Here is a 21,002-nt window from a genome sequence, read left to right on the forward strand (position 1 = left end):
TCTGACGGCGTTTGCTAGTGTGGTTTTCTACCAGCGCGGGTCGAAAATATATTTTAAAAGAGACCCGTGTTTCATGTTGTCACATTATAAAAGGATTCAGTAGTGGTTGAAGGAAAACGCTTAGGCTTGGTGTACCATAATGTGATTTAGTAGGTTTATATTGTATTGTTTAGGGAATTGTACAGCACAATGCATGCGCAGTACCGTACTGCACTTTGCACGTACTATGTTTTTGTAACATTTCCCTAATCTATACTGTACTCTTTTAATATACAATTTACGTTGTATAGGTTCAGTTCTGTAATCTAAGCATGATTTAAAGTATATACTGGATGGGAATGGCTGCATCTGCATAAAGGTAAGTAGGTACTTTCATATAAGAGTCTTTAACGCGTGCGGTTTGGGATGTATGACCAGGTGACCGCTTAAGACGATATTCGTAATATTCACTGTATATTCAGGGACCACAAGAGGCATCAGAACGCAGGGTGGGGGGAATTCAAGTTATGTTTTTTCTTTTCAAAACACCGATATAATTCCAAATATTACTGATAACATTTGATGGGTTGGCATTAAATTATTAAATTTTACGTATTTCACTGCAGTCTTAATGTTCCGAAGGTTACCCGGCACGAGCCCCCGTTCTAGGTCCATGTATATATTCACGTACATGTATACAGTTTTGGTAAAAAAAAGAATTGATCTCAGGATAACACCACACGTCCAGGTGCACAATGTCGTCATTTCACCAGCACTGTGCTGATTCAGCGCTGCAGTAATCTGCCGGCCGGAGTGCAGCAGACCCCTAAGCGAGTAGTGACCGTCACCCCGGTGATGCTTATGGGCTTCGAAGACCTACAGCCGATATAAACCAACACTCATCCACTGTCAACAGCCACTTATGCACTTGTCACAGAAGGAACTGTCCTTGAATACCCGGCTCCCATGAGCTGTGCCTAACTACAGGAGCATGCTTACAGCGACGGAGGGCGGACAGGCGCGCCTCCCACACGCAGTCAGGCCTACATCTGCAGTCAGGCCTGCATCTGCAGCCACAGCCCGGGAGATACCGGACAATAGCGCCATCTGCTGGACCAAACAAATTTATTACGGATGTCGTCTGTTTATAAACATATTTTCTTGTATTTACATTTTAACACTTGAAACAGGCGAAGATAGACCCGTTCCCATCACTCCAGTAAAATATGAATTAATATTGTCGGCGGTGCTCTTCGCACTACTTACGTGTTAAGAGTGTGTTATCACAACCTGCAGTGGAAGTGCTACTCCATTCTCTCATGCTGAAAACAGCAACCACAAACCCCTCCTACTCCTCCTCCACCCAATTCTTCCACACACCTCCCTCCTCATTCCACATACCCCCATTTCCTCCTCATGCTCCTTCCACACACCTCCACCCACTCCTTTTACAGACTTCCTCCTTCTCCCCTCCCCCACCTACTCCTTCCACACACCTCCACCTGCTCCTTCCACACACCTCCTCCTTCTCCTCCTCTACATTTAGCCTTGCTTTACATGAAGTTAGGCACTTGGAGAATGGTGCTTATTCCTTCATAACACTCACCACTCTTTTGGGCACCCAGCCAGCAGCAGGGAATTTTGCAGAGATAGTGAAGATGGAAAATGAAGCAACCGGTTTGACTACCCAGCTGAAAGCAGACCACGTGGTGCTCTTTGAACCATGTCCCATAGATGTGTAATTCAACAGCACAGGTATAGAACTTAGATCCCAGTTCCAGGACACATTTTACTTTGGTTTCAGTGGAGGGTCATTCATAAAGCCACAAAATACATCACTATTCGGGAATTAATGAGAATAATAAGATTTTCAAGTCACAGACTAATAATAATCAATCAATCACTCAATCAATCAATATGTTTGTTTGTCTGTCTGTCAATTTGTTAGTTTATCAAATAAAAACAAAAACAGACTAATACAGTGGTTCTCACACCCGGTCCTCGGGCCCCACTGCCCTGCTTGTTTTCCTGCTATCCCTGCCCCACACACAAGTCCCAGCTGTCTTTCAGCTTCTGATTGACTGAACACATCTGATCCAGGTAATCAGCAGTGTGTAGGGCAGGGATAGCTGGAAAACAAGCGGGGCAGTGGGTCCCAAGGACCGAGTTTGAGAACCACTGGACTATCCATCCATCCATCCATTTTCCAAACCGCTTATCCTACTGGGTTGCGGGGGGTCTGGAGCCTATCCCGGAAGCAATAGGCATGAGGCAGGGAACAACCCAGGATGGGGGGCCAGCCCATCGCAGGGCATACTCACACACCATTCACTCACACATGCACTCCTATGGGCAATTTAGCAAGTCCAATTAGCCTCAGCATGTTTTTGGGCTGTGGGGGGAAACCGGAGTACCCGGAGGAAACCCCACGACGACATGGGGAGAACATGCAAACTCCACACACAGGCGGAGACTCGAACCCGGGTCCCAGAGGTGTGAGGCAACAGTGCTAACCACTGCACCACCATGCCGCCCCCACCACTGGACTAATAACAAGGATTTAAGAAAAATCAGGCAGTGCGAACTAAATATATTTAGGACCAGACTTGGGACAAAAAGTTCTTGAAGTCTGGAGCTTTACTGTACCTGACATCTGTGCCTCCCATGCATTACTGGAATATGAGCTTCAAACTTTCACGAAATGACAACAAGATAATAAAAAGGGTCTGCCAGTAAAAGAAAGAAAGAAAGAAAGAAAGAAAGAAAGAAAGAAAGAAAGAAAGAAAGAAAGAAAGAAAGAAAGAAAGAAAGAAAGAAAGAAAAATCCAATAAGTGTACCCTTGACGCCATCTGGTGGTAAAACGATAAACCGCTTTGGAGTACGAAATGTAAGGATCGTGCCTTTTGTGTTGGATGAATGAAGAGAGGTGTGCATGTGTGAGTGAATGGTGTGTGAGTGTGCCCTGCGATAGGCTGGCCCCCCATCCTGGGTTGTTCCCTGCCTCGTGCCCATTGCTTCCGGGATAGGCTCCGGACCCCCCGCGACCCAATAGGATAAGCGGTTTGGAAAATGGATGGATGGATGAATGAAGAGAATGACACCGTTAAGAATGGTAGGATAAGATGGGTAGAACCATATTATAGAATCAGAAGGGCAGTGTTTCTGGATTAGAGTCAGTAGACCAGAATATGTTTTTTCATAGACAACCTCTGCTGCAACAGAGCTTTGGGACATTGAACAAAGGTGCATTATATTTTGACAAAAATACAAGAAATAGCACAACACTATAATACATAGCACCTGAATGGAATAAAATGACTCCAGTTCCCAGGCTTAGAATATGCGACTTGCTATAACATTGACCGGAATAATAAACAAGTTATTTCAAAAGTTTTATCCATAAAGTCCCAGACAATTAAAGTCAATGAATAACTTGAGTCAGAATACTTTTATTTAATAGGATAAATTCCCATTTTTCCACAATAAGCCACTGTACAAATAGTATTTCACGAAATACAAGAGTATGAGGCTTTAAAACCAGCTAAGAGACGATCTTGAACGTCCTACCAGCATTTTTTTTTATTATTTCATTGTACCTGTGCCCGTTATGTACCTCGCTGCTGTAGCCCTATATAAATTTTCCCGTGATCAACGAAGTATATCTTATCTTATCCATCCATCCATTTTCCAAACCGCTTATCCTATTGGGTCGCGGGGGGTCCGGAGCCTATCCCGGAAGCAATGGGCACGAGGCAGGGAACAACTTAGGACGGGGGGGCACACTCACACACCATTTACTCACACATGCACACCTACGGGCAATTTAGCAACTCCAATTAGCCTCAGCATGTTTTTGGACTGTGGGGGGAAACCGGAGTACCCGGAGGAAACCCCACGACAACATGGGGAGAACTTGCAAACTCCACACACATGTGACACAGGCGAAGACTCGAACCCGGGTCCCAAACTAACCACTGCACCACCATGCCGCCCCCTCTTATCTTATATTTATTATATAGTGGTTAAATTTTAAGTAATGTTCATTTAAAGTGTGTAATTAAACTGTTTCCAGTCTTTATTTATACGCATCCACATGCATGGTTGATTCAAGAAAAGGGTTTCTTACCAAGTTAATTCTTTCGGATAACTGTGGCGTTAGTCGAGGACGACCGAAAAACTACAACTTCCAAGTATAATAGCTCCCGGTCTGGTCTTGTGCACATGCGTGCGGCGCATGCCAGTTGGCCGCGACAGTCAGTGCCGTGGAACTGGGTAGTTTCGTTCGAGGGAGGGTTGTCCAGCTATCGAGTTAGCGGCGGCGAGCGTCGACGAAATACGCCCGCCGCGTAAAGATAGCGCCGGTCAAGGGAGCGACCAGGCGGACGCACTATAGGGAAACTAGTGCGTAAAGGTGCTCGGTAAGCAGCTGGTGTCCTCTGCGGCGTCAGGGAAGCTAACGGTAGGTGTGTGCGGCTAACGCTAGGCAGCCGGTTCTCGCGCTGGGGTCGCTCGAGCTGCTAGGCCTTAGCTTTTATCGTTAATGTCCGTTACCGCACAATTTGCCTTATCACGCCTTTGCCCCCGACCCCTCGGCGGGGTGCCTTGTCGGCTTTCGCTACTCCGCTTTTAGTTTATTTGGCATTAAGGCACGTTGTCCTCCTCTCCCAAGTGCTCCACAGCACTGCCCCATATTTCTGTCCGGTCTGAGCACCTCCGCTGGCGCTATAATTGCGGCGTATGCGGCGGCTCAGTTTTCACAGCCTTAAAGTCACACTGTTATCTGACATTTAATTTTAATATAACGCGATTACTTGTGCGTCTGTTTCTGTCGGGATCTTCGCGTTGGCCGCTGCTGTTTACCCGGCCGTGCTGCTGTGTACTCTGTTAACTACTTGGCCTCTGCGGACTGTCAGACTAATAGTTGGTATTTGAGATGTGTTAGAATGTCTGATGGTGTGTTGCACTCATTTCGAGTGATTCTCATTGTTAAGGGACTGGGAGTTTAATACTATGTAGACGTTCATTTACTCGTGTTTAAATGTACATAATTGTAGGTGCCCTTGTTGTCAGCGATTTGTACTTCGTTTTTTACCGTGTTGGCAAAAGTCGTGCAAATTGACCACACATCTCTGAAATTTTTGGCACAGACATACTTAAAGTGTTGCCCTTCTCCCTTAAAGGGGCTGGTGAACAGTAAGTTCATAGCAGCTTCTGGGGAATGAGGTTTTCTCGGGGATTACCACTGCCGGGGTGGGAGGGGTCTGCGGGTGAAGGGCAGCTGGAGCCCGGATTGTCACGTACCGCGGCCGGCACCCGTGCGCAGGCTTTGCCAAATCCCGCCGCTCCCCTCTGTACTCTCTGCCGGCAGCTGCACGGGCCTGGCACGGGCAGGGCTATCAAGCGTCGGCATGCCCACCTGCTCTCCCCTCGCGCCGCCCTAGTGATTCCTCCCCTCCCCCTGCCGCACCCTGCTGATATTCGTCCGGTCCCCAACACGTGGCCTCGTTGTGGATGCGATTTCCAGGTGGCGGGTGTCCCGGCCATGATACGCGTGTGGCCACGTCCCTGGACGGTCGTGAATATGTAATATGCAATGGATCGGCTCACGTGACGCGGTTGGGTCTTGCATTCATCTCTCCTGTTCTGTGGTACGCTGCCTTTAGTGCACAGGCGTTGTTGGTACTGACATGCTCTCCTTTATATGATGGTTTGAGAGCATAATCGAAAGGCATGATGAGAGAGTAAAAGAATGAGCAGGATGCGAGGTGTTATGCTGTTTTCACATTGCGATGTGGGGGGGGGGCAGTTTGGCTGCACTGGAGAGAGGAGGAGCTGGTGCGGCGGATGTGTTGCTATGCTGTCACACGGCCAGGCTGTGGGGGAAAGCGAGGGCATGGGACAGATGAGCATTGTGCTGGCGGTCGCACTCTGTTGCCCCTCAGCTCGTCCTGCGTGGGTACCAATCGTGTCCCTCATCATGCCAATGCCCTGCTCTGGCCCTTATGAGTTTGGAGATGGAGAGGTGGGTGGGGCCAAGGGCATTAGGTCAAGGGGTCCTTGGGCTATGGAGCAGGAGCATTGAACTCCTGAATGCATCCTGATTGCACCAATCGGCCTGCTCTTTTTCCTGTGTTTTGCAACCTGAGTGTATGTGTGTGTGTGTGTGTGTGTGTGTGCGCACATCTTTTGTCTTCAGCGCTATGATGTCATATGAAAAAATACATATCTGGTTGTACTACTGAGCTGGTATCATATTCCATTTGCCCCCCAGCGTGATGCCATGCATTCTCATTTTATCGAGTAATATTTTGGTATCTTTCCCAAGTGGCAGTGCTGCGCATATGATTAGCGTACTTCTGTTGATGTTCCCTGTCTGTTGTAAAGCGCTGACCAGTTAGTCTATTTTGGGAAATAAAGAACCACAGAAGGCAGAATGTTGGGATCTAAGGTCTAAAATGCTTTAAATATTTATTTAGGTTGTTTTCTTTTTTTTCAAAATAGAGGACATTCAAAAACATTTCCTTCTAGATCACTTGTTCTATTAGACTGGACTTGTAATGGGCTTACTTGGTTAGCTGATCTCAGACAACTGTACTTCACAGTATGATTTGGCCAGAGTTTGTTATTCCAAACAGTGCAAACATTCTCACATTTGGGGAAAAGCCTTTCTGCCCCCCACCAAGGCAATAAACTTGCTGCGACTGCGTTGACAGTGTGGATTGCTGTTTCATACTACAGGAAGGAAGTGGAGGAGGAGAGGAGAAGGGAGCTATTTTTCTCTCCAGGACATGTATGGGGTGGAGGGGCTGCTATCACTGCAAAAAAATTGTTTTTCTGGCATCATTTTCTGACTGTTTGGCTTCTTTTGGGGCTTATTGGTAATTTGCTGTGATGTGATATTTAAACTTGAACAAAAGAAGATTTATTTACCTTTGGTTTGCAGTTGTGATTGTGTCTTGGGATTATGAAATTTGACGTGTGGAGAGATCAAAGTCTTCTATTCCTAATTAGTGTATGGCTTCTTTATCTGTAGTATGCTGTGGTCTGGTAGTAAGCTTGTGTCAGCTATTTCAGGCTTTGTGATGAATTCTTTTATATACAACTGATTTTAATATAAATTGATATTAATATATAGGGTATATAGTCTATATGTTGTCTACACCGACATTAGAGATGGCCAGTAAAAGCAGCGTGTGGATCAGTTTAAGAAACACTAAATTGCTACACAGGTGAATGCACTTGTTTGTGACATTTCATTGCTTCCAAAGACCATTCCTTGATTGGTGCCTTGAACCCCATCTCAGTAGGGCTGGGAGGTGTTTTGAGAAATAGTTTGTGCTGGCGAATGAGTCTGCCTTGAGACTTCTGAAAACTACCTGATAAGATATTAAGTTATGATGTGAGTGTTCTGCTAACAATCTGAAGGGAGCAGTACATTCTGCAGAGAAAATCAGCATTTGGTGCTCAGTGGCACACTCACATACATACCCAGCAGAATTATGGCCAGAGAATGTTAAACAGCGTATAAGGAAATATTCAGGTCATCCTTCATCTGAAAATGAGCTTTTTACCTCGGTATTTTCTTCTTCGCGGTACTGAATAGTCCTGGAAATCATGCATGTGAAGAAGAATTCTCCTTAATCTGGTCAATGAACAGGATGTTCGTTATTAGGAGATAGTTGAATCAACTGCTGTCCATTTCCTCCCCCCAGAAATCTGACACTTTTGTTTAGATTCCAGTATTTCCCATTTTTAAAATTTCTTGAACAATATTCTCATTTGGATTTGTTTTTGTGCCTTTTCTCACAGCATTTTAAAAGTTTAAGAATTTTTATTCGCTAACTGCAGAGTTGTCGCTCTGTGTAGTTCTGGATTTGAATACAGCATGGGAAGCTTTCTCCAATAGCAGACTTTGTGAGGTCAGTGTCATTCTACTTGCAAGTTTTAGACAGACGCTATTGTTACACAGACTTGAAAAGTTTCAATTGTTCAGCATTTGCAGGATCATTGAGTGAGAAGTAAATATAAGCACGGTGCAAGTAAATCTTTAACAGCAGATTGGTGGTTGTGGGAGGTGTGGAACCGTAAATATGGTTCATGCTCCAGCATTTATTTCAGGGAACATGCCAGTTAAAACTTGTGATGCACTGATATGGAAATTTTGACAGATATGATAACCATTACATTTTTATCTAATATGACACATCGGACCAATGCTGATGAGGAATACCAGCTGATACTGATAAGTTACCCGATATATCGTGCATCTTTAGCTGTTCATGTGGCCTCATGTTAAAAATGTCAGTCAATGCTGCTGGCCCTAATTGGGTGGATGGGTGGGTGGGTTCAGGGTCTTTAGAGCTGGGATGAGTAACCCCGCAAACTGCAGAGATCGTGAGAAAAGCAAGTTCTTGGTCCGCTGGTTACGCGTTATGCCACGGTGGCCTGGGGAGGGAGTAGACATGTTGCTTGATACCTTCTTAAAGGAGTCTGAGGGATTTAAAAAAATGCCAGTGTGCTGCTTTTTCATCAAGACAGAAGCAAGTCCTACCTTCGTCCCAATGTGTAGGCTAAGTGTTTGTGCGCACGGTCTGGGTTTCTCTGCCAAATGAAGCCTATTAATAAATAAAGGGCCCAGAGATAAACTTCGAAATGTATAATTTTCCCAGAATGTCTTTAATACCACCCTGGCTGTTAACAACATAATACTGAGAAGTACATAATTTTGCATGTATTTCAAGCTGAATTTTTAGCTCCCAGTTTTGACTGTCCTTTTCGTATCCCAGCAACCCGCTCTCTTTCTCCCAGAAGAAAATGGCACATAACATGAGTGAAGCCTGAAAAAATTGGAAGTAGCGTTGTATTAATTATTCAGTTTATAGCTCATTATTACCCAAACACCATTACATTATCACTTTCAAATGCATTCCCAGCTGACACACTGTTTTTTTTTTCCTTTTCTCCGGATGTCAAAGGGATTCTCCTTTAATCCAGTTATCGGCAGCGTCGCTGCGTCTCTTGCCTGTCGCTCTGTGCAGTTCCTTGGAGCATGTGGCTGGGATGTGTTTCGGAATATCTTTAGATCCTCTTTGGCTTCTGTAAACTTTTGCAAGTGATCTTTGTTGACTTACATGTTGGTGTGGACATTGTTTATATTATATATGCGATGTGTTTTTGAAATTGCCTATTTATCTGCTGGTTATTGCTTGGATGTTTGCATGTTTTTTTTTTTTTTTGAGCATGACATTTCTGTGACAAAAATGACAGCATAGTTGCGTGTGGAGCAGGTCCAGTTCATATGTGCGTGGGACAGGGCAAGCCTGTGAAAGTCCCGTTTGTGTACCAGGGATGACTTTCCTCTGACATCGCCATCTCACACTCATTTTCTGTGTATTTCAGACTGTTAACTGCACTCTTGGCAGTGTGCAAAGGCCTAAATATAAGAATAACAAACTTGCCGCCGATTAGTTATGGTGTCCTGCCTCATTTCCCAGTCCTTCCTAGCATAGGCTTCAGGCCCACAATGACCCTGTCTCAATAATGCAGTTGTGGAGGAGGGGTTGTTGTAAGGATGGAGAAAGTGACACGGATTTTCGTTCCTTTTTCTTGTTTGACATTCCCTGTGTCCGATAGTGGACATCTTCGTCAGCAGGTGAGCGTATGTTAAACTGTGGACCGTTTGTTCTGCTTGTATGATTTCTATCCATCTGCTACTGTAAATCTTTACTAAATACAGTACATGCAAAGGTTTAACAATAGAACCCATTCTGGCTTTCTTGTTTGTTGGCTGCTGGCCCAGTGTCTCACATGCGCTGCAGACGTGCGATTGTTATTGGCCACCACCGCCCTACCTGCCTCGTCACTGTTTCTCTTCTGCATAAGGGTTTCGCTTCACCCAATCATCAAGAACATGGCACGCCCAACTTCTCCCTTTTCCGGAGACAAAGCCAGGCTTAGAAGCCTGCGGGGAGTGGAGTGATGGCTCATGCAAGGATTCAGTGTCTGAACACAAGTCTGCTTGCTGTTGACAGTTGTTCTGCAGTTTAAGTTGGCACCAACAAAATAATGGGAGACGTTTTTCACTTTAATTATTCAGTTGAGATGTTCTTGTTGTAGGTTGCAAGCAGTTCCTCAGGTGAGAAGCAGGTGGCAGGTCTATCCCCCCAGGGCACAGTCACATTTACGAGCTCATTTATTGGGCTGAATTCTGTGTTTTTCGGTACATTTCTCTACCAAATGGCTCCTGACGTTGTGAGTGGCTCCATCAGCTCATTTTTCTGCTTACTCTACTCAAACTTGATGACCACAGGAATCTCCCCGCCTCCATCTTCATCATGCAGGAGATAGCAGCAGCTGACAAACCTGCCCGTGTCGGTGCCTGGCACTGAAACTCTGGGCATTTTGCTATCTTGTTTTGTTATTTTTGTGCTTGAACGCTTTTCATACAATGATATCCCACTCAATAAAAAAGCCTCTAACCTCGTGTGACAAGTCGTGGTGGTAGAAATCAGCAGTGGAGGTATTATTGTGTGCCATTGAATGACTATGTAGTTTAATGTGGTCTGAGGTTGCTGTCATTGGTAAAGTACTAATTAAATTCGAATTAATTTGATTATCGCTTGTCAAGATTATTTTAAAGGTAATATTTATGAAGCTGTTTCCACCTGAAGTCACCATTGCATCCAGATAGTTCTGTGGCTTGTCCTCTATCCATGACCGCTCTGTGCTGGCCTAATGGGTTGTCCATCCCTTCAAGCCTGCCTGTTTTTTTCTGGTGTACAAAGGGTTCATTGTGTCAAGGAATGCTTCAGGAAATCATTCAGATTTTATGCATTCCCTTCGGTTTCTGTGTCTGCGAGAAGGGCTAATGCGATTTGCATCTCCCTCGCATGCTTTATGATAGCAACGGGCACTCCCAGACATGTTTGTGATGCAGGGCATTTTGGGGTGTGTGCAGCATGGGTCCAGCTGCCGTCGACCAGGGCTTGTTTTGCCTTTTTTTTGCACTGACCCACTCTGCCCCCCCCCCCCCCCCCCCCCCACATCCACCCGGCCATCTCGAAGCCGGCTGCCAGAGAAATGATCCTCCCATCCACTGAAGACACTGGCCCTCCTTCCAATTTGCGTCTTTGTGTATCTCCCATATATCTGCTTTTTACATTTGTCCCGTCACCATGATTCCCTTTGGCAATTGGGACGGCACCACATGGTCACAGCACCGGCCACCCGTCCAAAACATCATCGCTGTGAAGAGAGAGTTTGCTCCCTTTGAGAGATTTTTGTTTTAAAGTTGATTGGATTTGCTTACTCAGCTGTGGAAGCAGTCTTGTCAGTGTGGCAGTCTGTTGTAGGCAGGCTGCTGTGTAGTTGTTGCTGATGTTTTTTGTTGTGTGTTAATCTTTAATGTATATTTGTTTTTTTTTTTAAACTTCTAGAACATATTGTATTGTTCCATTTGATATTTTTGCTGAAGGGGCGGCATGGTGGTGCAGTGGTTAGCACTGTGCCTCACACCTCTGGGACCCGGGTTCGAGTCTCCGCCTGGGTCATGTGTTTGCATGTTCTCCCCATGTCGTCGTGGGGTTTCCTCCGGGTACTCCGGTTTCCCCCCACAGTCCAAAAACATGCTGAGACTAATTGGAGTCGCTAAATTGCCCATAGGTGTGCATGTGTGAGTGAATGGTGTGTGAGTGTGCCCTGCGATGGGCTGGCCCCCCATCCTGGGTTGTTCCCTGCCTCGTGCCCATTGCTTCCGGGATAGGCTCCGGACCCCCCGCGACCCGATAGGATAAGCGGTTTGGAAAATGGATGGATGGATATTTTTGCTGTTTTACTGGTTCTCCAGCTTCCAGAATGCACTGCTCAAGTCCATCTGTCTGGTTTTCTTCAGCAGTCCTTGTCTTCTGTGGTTGATCCGGCGAAGATGGTGAAGCCGGACATCCAGACTCTGGCCCACCACCTGAAGCAGGAGCGGCTGTACGTGGCCTCTGAGAAGCAGCTGATCCAGCGGCTCAATGCTGAGGTGCTGAAGACTGCTGAGAAGTTGTACCGTGCAGCCTGGATCGCCAAACAGCAGCGCATCAACCTCGATCGACTCATCCTCACCAGGTGACTATTCTGGGCCTCTTCAACCGAATTCAAGGTTCCACTGGGTCTGTTATAGTTTCAGGCATTACTGTCCATAACACCATTGACTGGAAAGTCATATAATGTGCAGAAGAAAACAAATTTCAGTAATAAAACACTGAATAAATAGCATCAGTAGATGTAACCAAGGCTTTGTGCCTCAGCTGGAGAACCTTAGTGGTGACTTCTCTTTGCTTCCTTTAAGTCCCTGGCAGCAGGGTTTCTTGGCCAGTTCTCAAACATAGATGAGTGACACCAGGAATCTGTGTGTAAACATTGTTGAAATGTTGGCCCAACGAATCAGCCGCCACTTGCCTGGGATCGTCACGGTGTTGGACTCCTGTTAGCCAATAATAAGATTGTCTTAGTTGCTTAGGTAAGGGGGTGGGGGTCCTGTCAGTACAATGGGAATGGTGCCTGTGGGTGGGGGTTACTCTGCCACAGGGATTTCACACATCACTGCCAGTGATTCAGATTGCCGTTACAGTGGTTTGGGTTTCTGCTTGGGGAGGTGTCTTGTCAATTCCTGTAAGGGTGCTAGCTTCTTCCTTGTGTAATACTAATATACCCCCCCAGTGTGTAGCTCTCAGAAGCCCCTTAATGACCCTGGAAATGCCGTACCTGAATGTGGTGCCCATAGCTAATGTGGTGCACCTCCCTGTAGCTAATGAAGGCTTGCTGGGGAGTTCGGTGTTGAGTACATTGCTGCATGTTGGAGGTGGCTGATTGCTGGCCCTCAGCAGAGGTGTGACTTTTGCCAAGCTTCTCAAAGCAAATTCCGGATGCTGAGGCTGCAGAGTGGACCTACTCGTACCTATTGTAGATAAAATGAGAGTAAGTGGAAAGCTGGGGGTTGCTGCGGTGATCAGCAGTGATCAGCAGTAATTAGCAGTGATCAGTGAAGAAGTAAGCAGGGCCCTGGTGGTATGCCTGAGGGCCAAAGGATGGAGACTTTGAGGGCAGGCAGACGTTAACACTTGTGTCATTGTGTGTCTGTGTATGCATCTCAGTGTCTGTCTGTGCGTGCGTCTATATCGGCTGTGATTTAGAGCCTTGCTCAAGAGCCCAGCAGTGACATAACTGTACCAGCCATGGGATTTGAACCAACAACCTTCTTATCACAGAGTTGTAACCTGCAGAGACACGTACTACCACTCTGTCAAGTGTTTTCCTGAGAATCATTGGAGCCAAGTGCTAGACTGCCCCCAGAAAATGTGCTACAAAGCCTAGATATGCTTAAAACAAAATAAATTCTAGGGCGGGGGCGGCATGGTGATGCAGTGGTTAGCACTGTTGCCTCACACCTCTGGGAGCTGGGTTTGAGTCTCCGCCTGGGTTACATGTGTGTGGAGTTTGCATGTTCTCCCCATGTCATTGTAGAGTTTTCTCCAGTTACTCTGGTTTCCCCCCACAGTTCAAAGACATGCTGAGGCTAATTGGAGTTACTCTGCCCGTAGGTGTGCATGTCTGAGTGACTGGTGTGTGAGTGTGCCCTGCGATGGGCTGGCCCCCCATCCTGGGTTGTTCCCTGCTTCGTGCCCATTGCTTCCGGGATAGGCTCTGGGGAATCCCGATTGGAATTTGGCAATTCAGCGGTTTCTGAAGATCGATGGATGGATGTTATTCCTAATTTATATTAACAATATTGAAACCAATATATACAGTAAACTAGTTAAATATGCAAATGACACCAAGGTGGGTGGTGTAGCAGACACTGAACTAGCGGCAAAGAGGCTACAGTGGCATCTTGATTTAATTAGTTACTGGGCTGATACCTGGCAGATGATATTTAATATAAACAAATGTAAGGTAATCCATGCAGGGAGCAGAAATATAAAGTACAGATATTGTATGGGTTCCACTGAAAAAAAGTAGTGGATTATGAGAAAGACCTTGGTGTGTATGTTGATGCTTCCATGTCCCACTCTCGCCAGTGTGGGGAAGCAATAAAAAACGCCAGTAGGCTTTTGGGTTACATCCCTAGGTGTGTGGAGTTTAAGTCAAGGGAGGTGATGCTTCGATAATTTAATTCCTTGGTAAGACCCCACCTAGAATATTGTGTGCAGGTTTGGTCACCATACTTTAAGAAGGACATTGCTGCCTTGGAAAGGGTGCAACGTAGGGCTACGAGAATGATTTCTGGTCTTAGAGGAATGTCTTATGAGGACGTGATCTAGGCATATAAGATTCTAACTGGATGCTGTTCAACCAAATAGTTACTTCAATATTCGTTCAAATTCAAGATCTTGTGGCCATAGGTGGAAATTAGTGGGAGAACATTTTACACTGGATTTGAGAAGCACTTTTTTACACATTTTATAGTTAGAGTGCGGAATAGTCTTCCTGTTAGTGTAGAGCAAGCTAAAACCTTGGGTTCCCTTAAAATCAGCGAAATGGGCTGAATGGCCTCCTCTCCTTTGTAAATGTCTTATGTTCTTATGCTAATGTGCCATATAGCTGCAGGAGAAAGCTAAGCGGAAGCTGCAGAGGGAAGGACGGGTCCTACAAGCGACTGCTGTTGCCTTGATGAAGGCAGGTGGTCTGAGATGTTTTAAGTGGCCAAATTAAATGGATGCGTCTTGCTACTAAATCAGCATGTAGATGAGCCTGGCTGGAATGTGAGGGAAAAGCGAGGTATGTATGTGAAGGTCTGATAAAAGTGTACTTAAATATGTAAAATTTAAAGGCGCAATACAAAGGCCTAGAGACTAAAAACTTATATTGGGCTGTTTTGCAGCACTGACAGACGTCATGAAAACTAAGTGTTGCTGTGGTCCTGACCGATCAATACAGAGAGCAGTGTGTAAATCGATTAAACAAAAACCCTTGGACAGCTGTCATCCTGATTTCCTCTTCTCTGATGGTGCTGTCCAGAATGTGATGCGCTGTGAAGCCACAGGAGTGTCCGGACTGCTCTGAAGTGGGTGGTGTTTCCGAAATCCTGCCTTTTCTTGAGAGCGTTTTATGGAGCCTGTAGTCAGTGCAGAGAGGCAAAGCATGTACTGAATGACCCTGAGATGTGGTCAGCTTCTGTCAGCATGTGAAGGAAGTCTGCTGATTGTTAAGCCTACTGCCAGGGGGGTCTGGGAAAGCCCTGCCTGGGGCACCTGGGCCACTTCTAGATTAGAGAAACGCATGCTGTAGAAACAAAGCATACAGTAAAGATTGGGGGAAATGACCCCAAACGAGCTGCAGTGGGTGGGCACTAAACAGGAAATGTGAAGGAGTTGTGGGGAGGTATGAGTCCGCGCCGGCGTGGGTGCTGTATTTGTCAGGGACATAACGTCACCTTTGCGCAAGGTCAGCTCTGGTGCCTACACAAACCACAGACCTCAAATGGAAACTTGTTTAGACTGGATCAAAGAGAGCGTTTCCTCACACAGAAGGTACAGCTTTAAATAAGCCTCCCAGTGCTGTGAAATTTCTCCAAGTCAGCAGTTGGTATTGTCTCAGCGCCACTTTGACTTAAATGTATCATATGAGGGTGACTGGACTCATCTCATTCACGCTGTTCCTTCCGGACCTGAGTCATGGTGGTCATGGGCCATTTGTTGTCGTCATTCTCATGATGGACGTCCAGAGTTTTGTACTGTTTTGTTGTGTATGATTCTTCTTTCTACCTTGGTTTACAGTGTCTGTCACTCTTGTGACGATTCTGCAGGAAATGTGTTAAAATTCTGGCTGCTTTTTTGGTGTTTGTATATTCAGTATCTGCGGGAAAACCCTTTGCTGTCCTATTGGGGTGTGTGCTATGATCTGCCTTTACAGAGAGATCACTAGCTACAGTGCACATTCTGTCAGTTGCTGTTCTATGTTCTATGTTCTATCTAAAGCTGTTTTGTCAGCCAAACCCACTCGACTCACCAGTAAACCAGTAATGGCAAACAGTCGATCACACCTTAGACGTCCTTTCGTGCCCTCGGTCCAACACGCAATGCACACTGTGCAGGTAACACAGCAACATGGATGTTGCCATGCTGCCCAGCCCTACCCTCCTTTATATCCTCCATATCTGCTGAGAATGTCTCCCAGTTCCTTATGTCACCTGTTGAGGTTGTAGGGCACCTGGGCCACTTCTAGATTAGAGAAACACATCTGAGGGAAAAGCAGGGAGACACAGGAGTCTGTTGGGGCGGTTAGTTAATCCCTGCCGGCCAAGTTGGCCATTTTGCTGTCTGGCTCAGTTTACACCGATTCGAGCAGCTGACCAGTTTGTCGTCATTGCTATCATTTATTTATATAACATCATAAATGATGTGAACGAGGGAGGGCTCGCTGGCATGGTGGTGTGTCCAGGCCTCTGAGCCGCTTGGCAGACTCAGCTCGCTGTCTCTGAATTAGTCCGGGAATTTGGCCCAGGCTGCAGCACCGCCCACTTTGTTCCAGACTTCTGTTACCCCTGGAGGGTGGACAGGGCTTCCGTCTTTAACAGATCGCAGCATGTTTGCACTCTGCTAAGGCTAACGCTAACCCCCCATCCCCCCCAGTGCGGAGGCCTCCCCAGCCGAGTGCTGCCAGCATGCCAAGGTGCTGGAGGACACGCAGTTTGTGGATGGCTACAAGACCCTGGGATTCCAAGAGAGCATCTATGGGGAGTTCCTGGGCCGCCTGCGGGAGAACCCGCGGCTGGTGGCCTCCTGCCTGGTGGCCGGTGGGGGGCTGAGCCTGGAGCCCACCCAGAGTGTCATCCACACGGTGTTCACCTCGCTCTACGGTAACTGCATCATGCAGGAGGACGAGAGCTACCTGCTGCAGGTGAGCCCAACCATGCGAAGGCCGTGCCACATGTTTGATAAAATGGGCTGGAACGTTTCTGACTCGCATGTCGTCTGCTATCAACACCCCCCTCCCCCAAGACATCTGCATAGTCACACAAAGACAAATGAAATCTGGTGTTTTTTTTTTTGTTTATTATTTAAAAAAAATTGACTTATTGTGAGGGATGGCATGGTGGTACAGTGGTTAGCACTGTTGCCTCACACCTCTGGGACCCGGGTTCGAGTCTCCGCCTGGGTCATGTGTGTGGAGTTTGCATGTTCTCCCCATGTCATGGTGGGGTTTCCTCCGGGTACTCCGGTTTCCCCCCACAGTCCAAAGACATGCTGAGGCTAATTGGAGTTGCTAAATTAGCCGTAGGAGTGCTTGTGTGAGTGACTGGTGTGTGTGTGCCCTGTGATGGGCTGGCCCCCCCATCCTGGGTTGTTCCCTGCTTCGTGCCTATTGCTTCCGGGATAGGCTCCGGACCCCCCCATGACCCAGTAGGATAAGCGGTTATGGATGGACTTAATGTGAGTCTAAATTGGCCCTGTAGTATATGTGTGCGTGTGTGTGTGTTCCCTGCGGTGTGTTGGCAACTGCCCATGGTTGGTTCCCGCCTGCACCCTTCGTTCCCGCGATAGGCTCAGGTCCCCCCCCCCCATGACCTCAGTTGGGATTAAGCGGTTTCAGAAAATGGATGGATGGAAATTGACTTATACCATATACATAAATTGAATATGTGTAAAAAAATATTCAGGCTTCGTTTGTACTTGCACTACTGTACCATTTCTTTTAAATGTTTTAAAATGGTAACTGCAATGGCGGTTATGTTTATTTCCTGAGAATCTGTGGATGTCTTTGTTGTGGTGTGTGAAGGTGCCATAAGCCCGACTGAGTTGGTTTATTATGATGATACACAAACAGCATAATAGTTGAACTTTTCTGGAACATGTATTTTCAGCAGTAATATTACTGGTAATATTATATAGAAGCATGCATGTCCCCCCCCCCACACACACAGATAGAGCTTGATAGGTCTGGATATGTAGAGGGAGATGCCTTCTCACTTTCACACGCACCACCTCCTTCGGTAGGGATCGCCCTATACCTCCATTGTCCCTGGATCCGCACAGAGCCTGTCTAACCATCCCGGCCATCTTAAGCTGGAGTAGAGCAGAAAAATCTCAGTGCTACCCTGTCCTACAGGATCATGGGGCCATATGTGTGCTCTCTGTTGCTTTTCCAAATAAGAGATCCCTGGCCCGCTTCTGTTGGCCCGTTCAGGTCCCCCTCGGCATGTCGATAGTGACCTCAGGCTAACCAGCTGGTTATGTTCTGGGCCTGCCTCTCCACACCCCCGCAGGTGCTGCGCTACCTGGTGGAGTTCGAGCTGAAGGAGAGCGAGAATCCGCGCCGCCTGCTGCGCCGGGGCACCTGCGCCTTCAGCATCCTCTTCCGCCTCTTCTCCGAAGGCTTGTACGCAGCCAAGCTCTTCCTGACGGCCACACTGCACGAGCCCATCATGCAGCTGCTGGTGGAGGACGAGGACCACCTGGAGACGGACGCGGCCAAGCTGACGGAGCGCTTCACGCCAGCGCAGCAGGAGCGCCTCTTCGGCGAGAAGGGCTCCGAGAGCTACAGGCGGCGCGTGCAGGCCGCCGTGGAGGCCAACGAGGCCAAGCTGGTGGCGCTGGTCAACAAGTTCATTGGCTACCTTAAGCAGAACACATACTGCTTCCCGCACAGCCTGCGCTGGATTGTGTCGCAGATGTACAAAACGCTGTCGCGCGTCGAGCGCCTGGAGGTGAGCGAGGTACGCACTATGTGCACCGACCTGCTGCTCACCTGCTTCATCTGCCCGGCCATCGTCAACCCCGAGCAATACGGCATCATCTCGGACGCACCGATCAACGAGGTGGCCCGCTTCAACCTCATGCAGGTTAGGGCGCCGGGGTGAGGGCCGGGCCGGGGTGAGGGCCGGGCCGGGGGTGAGGGCCGGGCCAGGGTGCCTTTTGCAGGCCAGTTAGCCCACATTTATGAGCTGGCTTGCCTGCAGTAGTGCTGTGTACTTTGCCTCTCACTATTTTTATGTATGTATGTTTATTATTTGGGGGGGGGGGGAGGGGGCGCACTGTCAGCCTCCCACCTCCCTTCCTAATTCAGCTGTCCATGTACATTCATCCTGTGTTGTGCCTCCCTTTTGAATAGGTGGGGCAGCTGTTGCAGCAGTTGGCCATGGCGGACGCTGATGAGGGAGACCCACGACGGAAGGGGGGTCTGTCCAAGTTTGATAAAGTAAGCTGAAGCCCCCCGGGCGTTTGCCCAGTCGCACTAAAACAATGCAAATTCCTCCACCCCCCCCCCAGTAATTCTTTAAAATGAATGTATTTCATTTACTGTATATATATTTAAATTGTTTCAGGCTTTATTCATAGTTCTGCTAACAATACAGTTTATTTAAAACATTTTAAAAGATAATTTTAATGCCAATTTAATTTTTTATTCCCTCCTGATCTATTGAGCTGTCCTGGAGCAGCTCCGTTCAGAGGGGCTGCTCTTTGCACCCACCTGAGACAGCTCAGCTGCTTTCCGATTCTGTACGGAGAGAGCATGGCCAAGATGGATGTATGAATGTTTAGCGGCAAATCAGTTGAATTCAACCAGCTTTGTCTTCTAAAAAAGCTAACTTTGTACCCAGTACGCCTACCAGAGGAAATTCCAAAATTAACTAGCTCTTTAAAAAGAAAATTTGTCGAGTTATGTTGTAAACTTGTAAATGACCTGCATTATGGAATTTAATTTCAATCCTAAACATAAATTGACCAGTATTAATCTGTTTTACTTTCCATTGTAGTTAAACTGTATTTATCGAAAATCATTAAATGAAGATTAGCTGTGGTCCTGGAGAACTCCAGTTCCTCTGCTTCCCAGTCTGCATGATGTTGTGATCTCCATCCTTGTAGCTGCCCTGATGGTGCCCCCCCATCACCAGCGCTGCTCTGAATTCCCGTTATTGCCGCAGATCATTTCCAATACTTGAGAACAGAAGTACAGAAGACTGTAAAAATCCCTGGATGTAGTTCTCCTGCTAGCCCATATATCTGGAATACGCTGGTTGCATCCTCACTGAAGACCGATCCCATGATTCATTGCTCCCATTCTTGGGAGTCAAGTTAGCAAGACTGGTCTTTCCAAGACCACAAATACTATCTTTGATGTTGAGAAATGCCCCGAGGCATAATGCTGTAAATGATGCTGCCATGATTGCCGGAACATGATCTGATTGGTTGGTTTCGTGTTTCCAGAGCTGTGTTGCTGCTTTCCTCGACGTTGTGATTGGTGGGCGCGCTGTGGAGACGCCACCCATGTCCTCCATGAACCTTCTGGAAGGCCTGAGCAGAACCGTGGCTTATATAACTCAGAACCAACTCTTTTCACTGGTAAGACCAGGTCTCTGACACAGTAGGGTTGTCTCAGTGATTGTCACTGGCTGTATAAATTCCCTGTATACTGTAATGATCACGCATGTTTGCAGGCTTCTCCTGGAAAATGATCTGTACTGTACCTGGGTCTCCTCCGTGGGTGTCTCTCTTGGCATTCAGCTCTGTGCCACTGTTTCCACTCATGGCATGAATCTGGTTTTGTGCCATGCATCAGGAAATTCTCTAGGGTCACTGATACAATAAACATGGATGTTGTGTTGTTTGTGAAGAGTCTTTGTTAGACCCCTAGAATCCTCGTCAAGTCGATGGAGACGGTGTCCTCGCTCATCCCCGCAGGTGGACTTTGTACGGAGCGTGATGATGGGTGACCAACTCCGGGAGGAGGAGCGGCTGGCTCTGGAGACCCTGCTGGCCAACATCCCTCAGTCACGTGCGGCCAAGAGCAACAGCCTGGAGCTGACGCCCTCCAACACGCCGCAGCTGTCCCCGGCCACCACGCCGGCCAACCGCAAGAACCGCCTGCAGATAGGTAACCACCGCCGAAACGCTCGCGTGGGAAGCCAGACACAAAAAGCGCCGTAGGTGCTCCTTTAAGAAAAACGCAGAAGACTGCCCTTGGAATCTCCCCAGCTGACTCTACAGCAGCCCGCAGGCCGAACAGTCCATCCAGGGCCAGCTGGGATTCTTTCACTAGT

General features: G+C 47.3%; 1 protein-coding gene across 6 annotated transcripts in view; it reads left to right on the plus strand.

Moving 5' to 3' along the window:
* Positions 1–4,230: 4,230 nt before the first annotated feature.
* Positions 4,231–21,002, plus strand: part of gapvd1 (GTPase activating protein and VPS9 domains 1) — a 37,918-nt gene continuing 21,146 nt past the window's right edge. For 4 of the 6 annotated variants that reach the window (XM_049001116.1, XM_049001119.1, XM_049001120.1 and 1 more), the window contains exons 1-7: positions 4,231–4,439; positions 11,871–12,088; positions 16,594–16,861; positions 18,228–18,803; positions 19,073–19,159; positions 20,170–20,304; positions 20,644–20,836. In XM_049001116.1, the coding sequence (XP_048857073.1) occupies positions 11,904–12,088; positions 16,594–16,861; positions 18,228–18,803; positions 19,073–19,159; positions 20,170–20,304; positions 20,644–20,836 (1,444 nt within the window). In that variant the 5' untranslated portion in view covers positions 4,231–4,439; positions 11,871–11,903. The remainder of the gene's footprint in view (positions 4,440–11,870; positions 12,089–16,593; positions 16,862–18,227; positions 18,804–19,072; positions 19,160–20,169; positions 20,305–20,643; positions 20,837–21,002) is intronic. The other 2 variants (XM_049001117.1, XM_049001118.1) reach the window with 2 other exon arrangements.

This window comes from Brienomyrus brachyistius, chromosome 2 (genome assembly GCF_023856365.1).
Source record: "Brienomyrus brachyistius isolate T26 chromosome 2, BBRACH_0.4, whole genome shotgun sequence".
Lineage (NCBI taxonomy): Eukaryota > Metazoa > Chordata > Actinopteri > Osteoglossiformes > Mormyridae > Brienomyrus > Brienomyrus brachyistius.